At 40.6% G+C, this 13,762-nt stretch overlaps 1 protein-coding gene across 2 annotated transcripts; it reads right to left on the bottom strand.

The window, feature by feature from the left end:
• Positions 1-460: 460 nt before the first annotated feature.
• On the bottom strand, positions 461-12,792 carry LOC306702025 (forkhead box protein P1-B-like). Of its 2 annotated transcripts, none has more exons than XM_079167514.1 (16): positions 12,708-12,792; positions 10,252-10,392; positions 7,065-7,202; positions 6,890-6,979; positions 5,872-5,983; positions 4,661-4,766; positions 4,434-4,541; positions 4,035-4,122; positions 3,593-3,670; positions 3,282-3,483; positions 2,971-3,047; positions 2,761-2,862; positions 2,474-2,601; positions 1,701-1,755; positions 1,435-1,601; positions 461-1,313 (listed from the first exon to the last, which is right to left on the bottom strand). In XM_079167514.1, the coding sequence occupies exons 2-16, from the start codon at positions 10,375-10,377 to the stop codon at positions 1,151-1,153; spliced, it is 1,740 nt and encodes a 579-aa protein (XP_079023640.1). In that variant the 5' UTR covers positions 10,378-10,392; positions 12,708-12,792; the 3' UTR covers positions 461-1,150. The 2 variants fall into 2 exon arrangements, with proteins under 2 accessions (XP_079023640.1, XP_079023641.1); XM_079167515.1 differs by having other exon boundaries at positions 3,288-3,483.
• Positions 12,793-13,762: the final 970 nt, after the last annotated feature.

The following is a 13,762-nucleotide window of genomic DNA, read 5'->3' as shown; positions in this document are numbered from 1 at the left end:
GGAAGCACAACTACAAATCATTGATACATAATGCATAGAAGATCCATTCAATTATGGCATTATGTCGATAGAAAGTCAAGCCGGGCCACTTATCAAACACCTGGATACAGTAAGTAATGACAGATGATAACAGTACACAACAATAAAGTTTACATACCGTTATCTTACCGCAATGTATCATGTTGCTGCAACCAGTGCTTCCAACACCACAATGGCCCCTTGCCACGGTCTGCTGACAGCACACAGGTGAATTTATAACATTTAGAAAATGGACATACCACAGTACCACTCAAAACCATTTGTTTCTTCCGTTACCTTCCATTAAGAAGTCATTACCGTTAGAGAAGTGGGGCTTTTATCAGGTCAAAACTGCAACCAGTCATAATTTAATTATGTGAAACACCGCTCACCACCGAGGAAATCATAAATTCTGGGATCAGCGACACAGACACGATTCACATTTTTCATGAGGGATTTATTATTCATAAAGATGCATTGCTTTACAATAATGGTAAATCTATATTTTCTACTCTTACAAGCTCAATTAGAGCGGAATTCAGCAATGTTTGTGGAAGGGGTGAAAAAGACCAAACAGTATAAAGAAGCTACACATTCTTTTCATCAATTGATTTTCCCTTAAATACAAATATATCAGATCATGTTGACAGTGAACATTTTCATTTTTAAAGAAACATTTTATTTCTTCTACAATTTTTTTTTATATATTATGACTACTAAAATAAAATCAGGTAGCGAGGCCCCAACATAGCACAAAGTAGCTGTACAGAAGGGGGAAACTTTTCATTGTGAAGTGCTATCAATGTTCCTTTTCCTTTGGCTTCTCTGCTCATCATGGTCCTTTTGTTTACACACACACGCACACACGCACACACACACACATATATATATATATATAAAATAAAAATCATAAACAGATGTGTTTTTATGATCTCACTCTACTTTACAGAAATAATTGAGAGCTAGATTAACAAAAATAAAATAAAAGAAATGCTGATAAAAAAAAGAATTCCCCCAAGAAGAGAGTGTTTGGTTAAGTAGATGAAGCAGTTGTTTTAGGAAACTTTTGGAATACAAAGTCACACAGGCTGTGAGTGAGGCGGCCTTGCAGTGGAGAACTTGGACCTCATGGTCAGAGAGAAGGCACGCGGTCGATGTGAAGGTTGGGCCTCTCCGGGCTGCCGTTGTCTTCATCGCGGTTCATCTCCGGGCTGTGGCCGTGCTCGTCTGTGCTCTCCGGGGATTCGTAGGGATAACCTTCACAAATCTCCTCATCCTCCTGTTCCTCTTTAATGCTGGTTTGTGAACATACAGAGAAGAAGAAGAAAAAAAACATTTTAATCAGGACTTCTTATCACATAATTACATTCAATCACAGCTCAGCAGAGGGAAGGAAGCTCTGGAGCGGACACTCACAAAGCTTGAGGAGGGGACTGCGTTGCACTGCTGTCACTTTGGTATCCAGATCCATTAGCAAGGGCTCCATTCATCTGCTCTTGGAGAACATGAGGCAGGGAGTGAAATGGGATGCTGCCCATAAAGGCCGGGTTGTAGAGAGAGTTGTTGCCGTCTAGACCACCACTCTGAAAAAGTTAACATTCTCATTACAACACCTCATGTTATATTAGTGTATATATATATATATATATATATATATATATATATTGATTTATTATATTAACCTGAGGAGCAGACCCGGCTAAGCTCTGATGGTTCTGTGAGTTCTTCAGCAGAGACCTTCAAGTACAGAGAAAAACAAAAAGTTACATTAAAGTTTGTTTCTTTAGTCTTTCTTCAGTTTACTTTATTCTTTGAACACAATATCATGCGTGGAGCCATTAGATGCATACTTTAAACCCCTTTTACAGGGTTCTCGTTTTAAAAACAGGTCAGTTGCAAACAGTCAGCATAAGAATGTATTTTAACCAACTTTTAGAATTTCCAGAGGTAAATCTGCAGACGTTACAATCATGACGTGCATATGTGCCGTGCTAGATGGGGAAACGTGACAGCGTAGCAACAGTAACGAAGGAGGGCAAGGCGTAGTCGGATATCCTCAAACTACTGCCAACATACACACTGCACTTCCAGGTCTCTTTGTTTAATAAAAAGTTTTGAGTAACCGTGGCAAGTAATGACAAGCAAACAAAAAAAATTCACGAGGCCTTTAGCATCGATTCTACCATAAATCTGCCGACAGTATCCCGGTGTGTCGGAGCGATTGGGGGTTTTGTGGAATGTCACTTTGTTCGCAGAGGCGTCCATTTGCTTGTGTGAACACGCTAAATCCGATTTTGTTTGTAGAACACTCAGACTTAGCCTACGAAACGTGCTTACAGTAAATATTGTGTGTACTTATTAGGCAGAGCTAGAAGGTCAGTAATGTCAGGCTTATCTGACGTCGAGTTCTATCTGAAAATACACACAGGGATCAGGCTTCATGCTCGACACCTACCCGTTGCCGGCGGTCTTCTGGGGCCTTCTCCTGTGGAACTCAATCTCATCTACGGTCCACACAGCTCCCTTCACATTCTCCAAACGTAGAAAGCATTTATGGAGGCTGAGATTATGTCTGACGGCATTCTGGAAGATTTAAAGAAAGAAATAATGTCAGGACTTCTACATGCCTTAAGTATTGCATTTGTACATTAAACACATAAATACGACCAAATGTTTCCATAGACTTTTCCTGTTTTCATGTAATAATATCCAAAGACATTCAAAATGTAGTACAGCTCATACCTTCCAGGTAGCTGCATTGCGCCTAAAATATGCAAAGTTTCTTGTGAACCAGTTGTAGATTTCATTTAATGTCAGCTGATTGCGAGGTGACTCAAATATCGCCTGAAACAAAGAGAAAGAGTGTGTAAGAAATTGTTGCAATAAAAAAAACATGCATCTGCTTCATTTAGAATTGTAATATTTTTGTAAAATCAGCAAAGTGCACGTTACCTGTCTTATGAGAGACGCATATGTAAATGGGGGTCTGACTTCTGTGCTCAAGTAGAACTCCTTATTATCAACTATATCTGTGGAAAGACATTAACAAGTGATATTTAAACAAACAGAGAATAAAAATGTAACAAAGAATCGTGGAAAACAAACAATAAACAAGAACATAAATATGATTGTGAATAAGAAGATACGCCCCTTCTCTGTGGCCCTATGAGATTATCTTTAGGCGCATCTTTGCAGAGGCTTCAGCTCGAAAACCTACAATCTTTTTTTTTTTTTTTTAAAGAAGTTAAAATTCATGATCTCACCGTTACCTTGGCTCACTGAGCGACTATATCGCCGCCGCACAGGGGCTCCAGTGAACATGCTATTGGGAGTGAGGACGGAAGGGGATTCAGAGAGCGGCGTCATGGGTGTGGATGGTGTCGTAGCACTCTGAGACAAACTGATAGGAGGCGAGGCTTTGGGCAATGTCGCCTGAGAGAAGGACACATTCGACACCAGATTCACCTGGAAAAAACAAAAACAAAGCGGTTAAGTCAGGACGACAACAACAACAACAGCACAAGCAAAACAATATTTATTCTAATTGAAGAAAACAGCCACAGCAGGTACTTACAGGCTGTGCTGCGGGTTTGGGTTCAGAGGACTTCAGATGAGCCATCATAGCCTGCAGTCGCTCTTTGTCCTTTCTCAACTGTGATGGATGACAAGACAGAAATAGAAGTTGAGAGTTGGTGAATTCACGGCGCGTGTTAAATGACGAAATTACAGTCGGTGTCTGGCACTTTCAAAAGTGTAATTATCTAAAGACACCACTTCTGTTTCTAGCACTGGTGTGAAAGCACACCACCACTGCTAAAATCTGTGATGCATTCACTGTCAGAGTTCCTCTTTTTCCAACAGTTAAGGAAAAGGACCGAATACTCCATTCTACTTAATAATTGTTAAGTTATATGTGTAAAATGTAGTGCTGTTAACAAATCAAAAGATGTTTCGTCCCTTCTGTTTGATTTTAAAAATAAAATATTGGTCATAAAGAAAATAAATCAAATGCGTACCTGCAGTTCCAACTGCTGAACCACTTGCATCTGCACACGGCACTGCGCCGTGCTCTTGTCATCCAGTGTGTGTTCACTGTTCAAATGTCTGCAGACAAGCACATTCAGAGTCACGACACGCTTTAGAGAAACCATGTGTTGTACAGGCTCAGAGCAAAAACGTGCTAAAATAATTAGAACTCAAGAATTATTTCATTTCAACATGAAACACATTACGATTCAACACAGAGCGTTACACCACAGACATAGGAAAATACATGACAGTATAATAACGTTTTATGAATTCTGACTGCAGGCTCTGATTAAAAGGTGACATTTACAGCTCCGGTGTATATAGTACATACACATTTATTTCCTATATATACACGACATCATGGTGTGCAAAGTTTCCCCACTCACTTGAGAAATGCCTGAAAGTCTCCAAAGACAGTTTCACAGCCAGGCCATTTACACATTCCATTTCCATACAGTGCATGGCTATTCTGTGTGTTTTCATCCAGCGGCCCTCTGGAACAAGTACAAACCGACCATCAATGATACATCTCAGGGTCAACATGCTGGTGCTGCTCAAGACGGGATACATAGAAACTAAAGCTCTCACGGGACAGTATCATTTGCTAACGCACCTTTCTGTCCTCTTCAGGAGAGCGTGATGGCCGTTGGTGGTAGATTGTTGACTGGAGGACTCTCTGGTGTCTCCAGCAGCAGACAGGATGTTGCCGTTCTCACAGCCTGAAATGTAAACAAACCGTTGTGTTACAACACACTGAGGTGCCACTACGTCTGCCGCGTGAGCCCCTTTGTAATGCTAACCAAATTAGCTTAAGACCATAAGACCGGAGTATACACAGTGAGTTTATTAGGTACAGCTACCTCAAAGTAGCTCAGTCTGATACAACAGCCCTGCGATAAATCCTATCTTCAGAAAGGTAATAACGCTCAGTTTGTGTGGAAACTGTTTTAGAGAGGCGATTCAACTTTATGATAATTTTGGAGGACTCGGTTTGTGATGCTGTTGAACCGAGAGGTGTTTTTGTCACTTTCATTGATAAAGATAGATAGATAGATAGATAGATACTTTATTAATCCCGCAAGGGGAAATGTTTTCGTTACAGCAGCATTTATGGTACGGTATGATTAAAAACTTGTCACTATAACAAATACAAGGCTCAATAGACCTCATGCAAGAACATTTTCTTATTCTTATCTTTACTTTTTTTTTTTTTTCCAAAGGATGGGCTCGTGTGAGTGTGCCACGTCAGATACAGCAAACACGCCTAACCTCAGATGACTGTTAATGACCAACGTACACATGATGATTGCCACCTGTGCATAAATGAGCGTGCGTTATGGGGATTGTAAATTGCACAATTAACGCCCCAATAATACCATATAAGGCTCTGCATCCTGCCCCATATGACCTATATTGTAGTCCTGCTTTCGGAGATCCATCAAGGAAAATCTAACATTTTTAAGAGTGCGATATATTTCGGGTTTTCAAACTCAAAATGGCTTCAAAGTAATGAAATATTCAATCCATTAGTGGATAACAGCAGACTAATTGCACATGACTCCTACGACAGGTCTGCACCACTTATAAATGGAGTTCGTACCTAAGAGAAAATTCAAAATACGAGGAATTTGGGGAATGCAGCAAGTTCTCCTAATTCACTCGTACATGCCACTGTAGAAGAAATCTGTTTGTACGAATGGTTCTTGCGTGAGGCCCAATGTTTGGGAATTGACATGGACCCCTTGCCTCAGTGTTGTCACCTGAGAGTATTTCAAGTGTTTAAGTCCTCAACCAGCAATGCAGTGGGGCTGTAACGCAGCGTACCTGTGAGGCTGGTGGGGAGGACAGACAGCAGGCCTTGTCTCTGCAGGTTGAGGAGATGTTGCTGCTGCACCTGAAGAAGCTGCTGCTGGATGGCAATCTGCTGGGCTGTCAGCTGTGACACAGAGACGACACAACGTCCGTCAGTAAACGCCTTCCCCGTTCTTCCTACGGACTACAGCTGGTATTCTGACTTGTCGACGGTTTGACTCACGGAATAAATCTTCGTTTAAGATAAATCAATGCACGGACGGTATGATAAAGAATGTGCAGGACCACTAGACACCACAGTGGAAATATTTTTAAAAGGGTTGTAAATGTGGCTCACACAAGGATCTGTCTCTTAAAGTAAAAAGGTAATGAAATGGGCTAATGTTAGCTATTTAAATCTATTTCAGCAGTGATCAAGTCTGGTGCTGAGATATTTTTTTATCATAATATTCTCTGCTGGTCAGACATTGTGAGCATTAACAAACACTAACCAATGGAACTAATGGACGGAATGCCCACTTTGGTTTTCATCTAATTGGATGAAAAAGCCGTAGAGCACATTGCTGCTCACAACGTATCTAATTATTTGTTCTCGTCTCCAACACCTGCTTCCTTTTGCACTTTGCCAAGGGCGTACTATGTGCTATACATCTCAGTTAATTGCCGCAAATACACGCACACAAGCTGACGTGTTAGTCACAGAGAACTGGATACCTTGAAAGTGATATTCCAGGCTGTGCGGTATGAGCAACTGGTTATAATAATTACTATCATTTTAAATACTTACGCCATACGTCAAGTAAGCTTTAGTCCGACTGAACTGAATCTGATATTCCTTCAAGAATGAATTACCTTTGTTGCATGATGAATATTGCTACAATGATCACATATTCGTGACCTGATAAATAAATTTGACTTAGGAAGCACTTTTCAAGAAAGTCAGAGACACTTTACAAAAAGGAGATGAAATAGAGAGAAATTAAACATGCATGACAGGAATAATATTCTAAAATGGAAAAAGAAAGGTTACCTCTTGACTAACAATCCCAGCATTCTTCTGTTGCAGCAGCTGAATATTTAGCTGCTCTTGCTGATTCTTGAAGACCTCCTGAATTTGTTGCTGCAGAAATGTTGATGAAATTTGAGTTCAGAGGAATAAAAGCACTGTGTGTGTGTTTGATGTGGGCTATGCAGACTAACGTTACCTGGTGTAACATGAGTGCTTTTTGCTGCTGGAGCAGCGCTTGGAGCTGCTGAGGACTGAGGACCTGCTGCTGTGGTGTCTGTTGCAACTGCTGAGGAGCCTCTGCTGGTGGGGTCATCATAGGTAATGATACTGGAACCTGCATCGTAGAGGAAAAACAACAGAAACAAAATGTTAATTATATACAACATAGGTAGGCTGTTTTGGGTGTGTGTGTGTGTGTATATATATGCGTGCAAGCTACTTTCATTCCATCTACTTGGGCCGCATTCTAGTGCAGACAATCAGTGCGTTTACATGTAAACGAGAAACCGTATCTCTTTAATCAGGCTAAAGGATTAGGAGACACGGCTTCATTTCTGCTGGAGTAACCTCATTTCTTCGTCATGTATGTATATAAGAGTTTCTAACAGTGATTTTAACAAGAGCGCGCACACACACACACACACACACACACACACACACACACACACACACACACACACACACACACACACACACACACACACACACACACACACACACACACACACACACACACACACACACACACACACACACACACACACCATGTGCTCTCTCACTAAAGACTTTGTTCTCTCGCTCAACAGTACCGTCGGTCCAAGTGCTCTGATGTCAAACCTAACATACCTGTAGCCTTGGTTAATATGGTAGAATCTCAACGCCCTTTAGCCCATGAAAGTACAAATGCAGTCATACACGTGTCGTGCCAAAGCTTTGCGGTAATCAGTAATAAGTGCATGTCAACATGTTGTCCAATGTAAATGTAATTCTTTTGACATTGGGGTGTACAACAATGACTAAAGCAACCATTCTATGACGATGGAAATAATTGCCACTTATATTTCAGTGGACAGTGAATCAATGAATTGTTGCAGCTCTACTCCTATAACTGATAGTTACTGCTTATGTATTATTCTCAGTTCACCGTCAAGCCAACAATGTGAACTTGGCCCTCCTGCCATTTCTGCTAAAAATGAACAACAACAACAACAACATTGGATGTCTTAGGGGAATGAGAACTCCATCAAAACAACAACAACAACAAACCACCACCAGTACTGCAAAAACAACAACAACATCCTCTGCGAGGCATGCAGCAATTACCACACCATCCCCCTCCCTGTCAAGCCCCACAGCTCAAGGGCTGTTTACAGTAAACATAAACAGAGTAATCAAAATTGCACAGACATATAAATAATGAATTTGAAAAAAAAGCATACAGAGCCTGTTTGTGAAAACAGAACTTGAGATTCGTATTTTAATTAAGGCCTGAACCACAAACAAACATTTCTCTCCGAGGCAGAGTCTGTTTTGAACCGGGTAAACAAGCCGACAGCAGCTTTCACACAGGCTCTGGGCTAACAATCACAGATGACTGCCTCCTACTTTGTCCTTTCTTGTGAGATCCAATGCTCCAGAGGTGGCCACCAAAGCAACCAAAACAGGTCCGTCCCACAAACAGAGCCAGTTGGCCCCTCTGTTTTTTCTGTGGACACCATCAACACAACAACAGCCTCTGCCTAATCCCTGTTGCCATGGCAGCCAGCAAGTCCAAACATCTTCTGTTGTTGTTATTGTTGAAAGTCATACCAGCGAGCGACTGAGTGTAAACACAGAATCTGTTCCCGCAAGACTGGTCTTGTGAACTCCGAGATGACTGACAGCAAATAGGAGCGCTGAAAAACAAACATGGTCTGCTTTCCCTTATGAGATATAACATTTAATAATAACGCTCTGATGGGTGTGGCCCAAGAAGAAAAAAAGACTGAATGAGAGGATATCTAAAAAAAAATATGAAATCACACAATACAAATCACCACAGAAATGTGACTTTGTTTTCATTGACACATTTTAAACTATGCTAAATATTAAAAACCGGATTAGAAACAGCTCGCGGTTATAAAAGCAAAGGCGGAATGAGCAGGACAAACCTGATCGTCTGTCTTAGCACTGCAACAATACCAGTCTTCGTTAACCTACATGATGCGAGCGCGAACACAAACTAACAACACAACACTGATCCCGCCGCCCAGCAGGAGCTGTGCTCTCCCTCCCCCCACCCCCCCTCCCCCTCCCCCATCCCCCCCATCCCCGTGTTCCCCTTCAGCACAAACACAAACTACAGTTTGGGGAAACTGAGACATTCAGAGTGAGATGTTCAAAGTGATACCGTTACAGGTAAAAATAGCAAAACAAAAGTATCCCACATTCTCATGTAACCGTGTGCTGTCTGCCCTAGACATGTTTGGATATCAGACCAGATGTACATAAATGCAAATGCACCAGAAGTAACTGTGATTCACACTTGAGGTAAAAAAGCAGCTGCATTAGTTGCAAATTTGTAGTGTTGAGGACAAACATTTACACTTGCCCCTATGCAGCTGTTAATAGAATGGCACTCAACTGCAAAAAAAAAAAGAAGCTTTTGCTTCAGGACGCCAACTAACGATTCATTATGTATGAATCAGACAATTTTTTATTATTATTAATAATAGTTTTGCTGAATAAAAAGTCCACCACAGTTTCCTGCCGCCCCAAATTGCCATGAAACCCAAAGATATTCAGTTAACGATCACATGGAGCAAAGAAAGCAGCCAATCCTCACAACCGAGAGGCTGGTTGTCTCCAATCACAAAGGCAATCCAAGATCCTGTCATACACAAACATATGTGTTTCAATGCCACCATAGAAATGTTTTATCTTTAATGTTCTGAGAAAATGTTTCTAATAATAATACCAGCTATATCCTATAATAATGTAATAGATCTGACTACATTGCGAGCAGAAAAACTCCAAAAACAAATGTGTAATATGAATGCAACTAAAGATTATTTGTATTATTAATCTATCAGCTATGCATCTAGTCAATAAAATGTGAGAGAATAGTTAAAAACCATGGAGGTGTTTTGTTTCAGTGCAAAGGCATCCTGTTTACTAGAATGTAAAACATGAAAAGCTGCATATCTTCACGTTAGTAAGGCTGGAGACGGGATATTTCTGACGCTTTGGCTCGAAAGAGGACTCGAGCAAAGAAGCAACTATCAAAAAAGCTGCTTTGACTACTAAGCAATAAACTGATTATTGTGTCATATTTTAGTGGAAAATGCGAAGACGTACCACTAAATATATCCCAATATTTGTAGTAAATAAATAAAAAGACTGACCCTCGGTGCCTCTGGAGGAGGAGTCTGGCTGCTCCTCACTCGAATCTCATTCTCACAGTTATTCCCGTTCTCTGTGTGACTGGCTGGAATGATGTGGCGTGTTGGTTCTGACCCAGACTCATGCATCTGGACTTCACTGAGCTGAGAAAGGAAATACATTTACATGAAACCAAACCGGACAAAGCAGTACAATATCATGACACACGGGGAGCAGGCAATCAGAATACCAACATATCTGGGTGTGTTTGACAAGCCTTTTAATTCTCACGGTGATACAAATATCTAGCAACACGTGACAGCCTCTGAAATCAACCGATAACGCATCCATTCACCTTGTTAAAGAAACTCAACTTGTCTGGAATGTTAAAACTGAATTGAAAGTTAAGAACTACACTGTTATAGCTCGACCCACCAAGACAAACATTCTCTTCAACAAGTGAGAGAGGAACATGCTCGGTCTATTTGTTGAATAACCTAGTGCTGCCATGACTACTGTAAACACAGGGGCCCTGGGTCCGTGTTTATGTGCAAACATATCTTCCTTCTGGAACAATTTACCATTAACCAGGTGGTGCGATAAACGGCTGTGGCAGGTAGTACAATGCACAAGTAGGCTTTTATGTATACAGCTTGGGCGTGTTTGAGTCAAAAGCTGAGCAGCATAAACAAAGGTAAATAAAGAAGGCAAACAAATAATGCGAGCAGATGGAAACCGACACACGAAAAGCCTCAAATGAAACGGGCCACGTAGCCTCAAGTATAAGCCCGACTACATTCACATATTAAAATCAATATTGTAAATCAATCAGATGGTTAAGCACCACCGAGAGCCAACATCTGACAGATGATCTGATGAGCCTTCTCCTCAAGACCAGGAACTGTACCAACGGTCAGCTACAAACACATTAAAGACAAACAACGTTCCCAGCCTTTGAGAATGACTAATAGATGATGAATGAATGGTAAGTTGTGTCTGGCTACAGCAATGTGTGTAGGTGGTTGAAACTGAGGAGACTCCTGCAATGTAAACCTAAAACCTAATCTAATCAAAACAGGCCCGTTGCTGATGATGTTTCCACTGTGTGTACTTTTGCTTTCAGGACCAGGATTAGTTCTAAAGACAAAGGGCAGTGTTTCCTGTACACATTTTTGAAGACGTCAGGGGAGATTTGGGTTGTCTGGGCCAGGGTGATGACTGGGTCCATTCCACATTATTCCAAAAAACAGATATTATCTGAATACTGTGGGAATATGATAATTGAAAAGTCAACAGCTGCTGGGGAACTGTTTTCAGGATGGACTGTGTCAATAAGCCCATGATGATTTGTTTTAAACTTTATTTAAAGAGTTCCCACCACAGGGGCGGTGAGGGGCACCACTCTTCAAAGAATGTAGAGGAAACACTGCAAAGAGGCCCAGAAAGAGCAAACGAGTAAACAATATACACCCGCTCTCTGAAGAATGCACTTTCTGACAAACGGTTTCACAGGAATCCACAAGATTCTCACAACTTATCAGAATAAACGTTATGTTTAAGTTGTCATGTGTAGATACTGCAGACCACACAGTTTCGGATCAACTATAAGGACAAATTGTGTCTATGATAATCAATTGCATACAGTTTTTTGTGCAGTTGAATTGAAATATTAGCATTAAAGAAATTAGTATCACAACCAATTAAGAAACACCACTGTTACATGTCCCCCTATTATCATGCCAGTGTTATAAAGTAACGTATATTACAACTTGTGTGGATCAAAAAGTCCTTCAATAATTAATCAATATTCTAATTTATGACGCACTTAAACAATTATTTGGTCTAGCTTTCAGTCTACATTGTTTTAGTCTCCTCTGTCAGATGAATCATTCTCAATGCGATTATTCACGATCACATATTGTTTTAAGTTAACTTGGCGTTAACTAACGTAGCCTCCAGAAAAAACAATGTCGCCCTCCAATCAACTCCTAAAACAATTCACCCACATCTCTGAATGAACGTTATCTGACGGCCACGGTAGTTCAGTTGATAATAGAAATGCGGGTTGACTATCATTGAGTGAACGTTAGCTTCATATGAATGGACTCGATATCCGTTAAACCTTTGCAGTCTGAAGGTTTGCGTTGAGAACTTGAGCTTTAAACTGGGCATGTATACGGAGAATATAGAGGAGTTACAAGTTAATATATTAACACATATAGATAAGATAGTGTTATATATCCGCTGTCTTTAATAACCTATGTTAGCGAGCCTTGAAAACTGTTTTCGACCAACCTTGCGGGAGACGTTTAACGTTGCCGTCAACAGCACAACAAAAGCTAGCAACCTTTCCTTACGCTAGCTTGCAAGAACCGTTCCTCTCTTCCTCTCACTCGGCAATTTCACAATTAATCAAAGTTATACTCTAACAATCATCCGGTGAGTGCCAGCACACGCTGTTGAATCAACGTTTACTCACCGCGTTGTGTCCGGGGGCGACAGTCTTTTTGACTCGGGGTGGTGTCTGAGGAGCAGATCGCGGGAGCACTGCCTTTCTCGGTAGCGAGCTAGCCACAAGTTGCTAGCAGAGGGCGTGGCTAATGTAAAAGTAAACACAGCTGACGTCACGTGCTAGATTTTCAGATTACATAAATTATGGCGTTTAGCCAAAGAAACACCCCCCAAAAAAGTAACTCTGTCCTTTTATAGAGAAGGTAAAACATAACAGATTGTATGCCAAATGGATTACTCTATTAGTTATATGCAAAACGTGCATTATTTCCATTTAAAATATGAAAAAAAACTCAAAAACAACAACAATGTGAGATGTGATATAAGGCATATTTTTTTTTTAAAGATTTGTCACTCACAGGGAGGCTTCTCAGTCCAGTGCCAAGGCAGATGTGCAAAAAAATGTCTCCCTGTATCACACATCATACATAGTTTCATCCAAACTGTTAACATTTAGTATAGAAGGAGGCTGATCAGAGTGCAGCATTGGTTACTGCAATAACTATTTATCTTTATGTAATTATATAATTACGTGCAATTACAGTCATTGTAAGGACAAGATTTCACGAGGGGGTGAAATTAGTATATTTTGACGTTCCAAGTGTAGCCTTCTTGTAACTATTTCTCATGTCTATGCATTCATACAACCGCAAGAGGGAGACATTCTCCTTCTGGCCGCCATTAAATGGTCGCCTCCTATTCCTACAGTAAACTAAGGGCATTAGCCTATTAATGCCATTCAGTTCCTCAGTTTAATAAAATCCACCGTCAATGTTGTTCCTTTGGCTATAGAATAAGCGGCATTTATTAAAATGTGTCCAATATCTGCTGCATAAAACACTCCCCCGAAGTTGTATTTTATATTATCTTACATTTGATTCAATGCAAAGCTCTACCTGGAAGAAATCAAAAATTACCAAATTCATGTAGGCGTGTGTATCTTGGAATCTAACAGCAGACCTTGAAGGATTTACTGCCAATGAACAGCCTGAGGACAAATACCTGAAAATCCTTTGTAGAACA

Source organism: Pholis gunnellus (genome assembly GCF_910591455.1).
Source record: "Pholis gunnellus genome assembly, chromosome: 2".
NCBI classification, from domain to species: Eukaryota; Metazoa; Chordata; class Actinopteri; order Perciformes; family Pholidae; genus Pholis; species Pholis gunnellus.
The sequence above is the reverse complement of the archived record's forward strand: the minus strand, read 5'-3'. Positions and strand labels throughout refer to the sequence as shown.

Bases quoted from the DNA above. Each gene is read 5' to 3' on its own strand.
- LOC306702025 (XM_079167514.1), bottom strand. From the start codon at position 10,377: ATGCATGAGTCTGGGTCAGAACCAACACGCCACATCATTCCAGCCAGT. The intron at 3,048-3,281 runs GTGAGATCATGA...GTCTTTCCACAG, and splicing joins CTCAGTGAGCCAAGGTAACG to ATATAGTTGATAATAAGGAG. The intron at 1,314-1,434 runs GTGAGTGTCCGC...TTCACAAACCAG, and splicing joins CAGTCCCCTCCTCAAGCTTT to CATTAAAGAGGAACAGGAGG.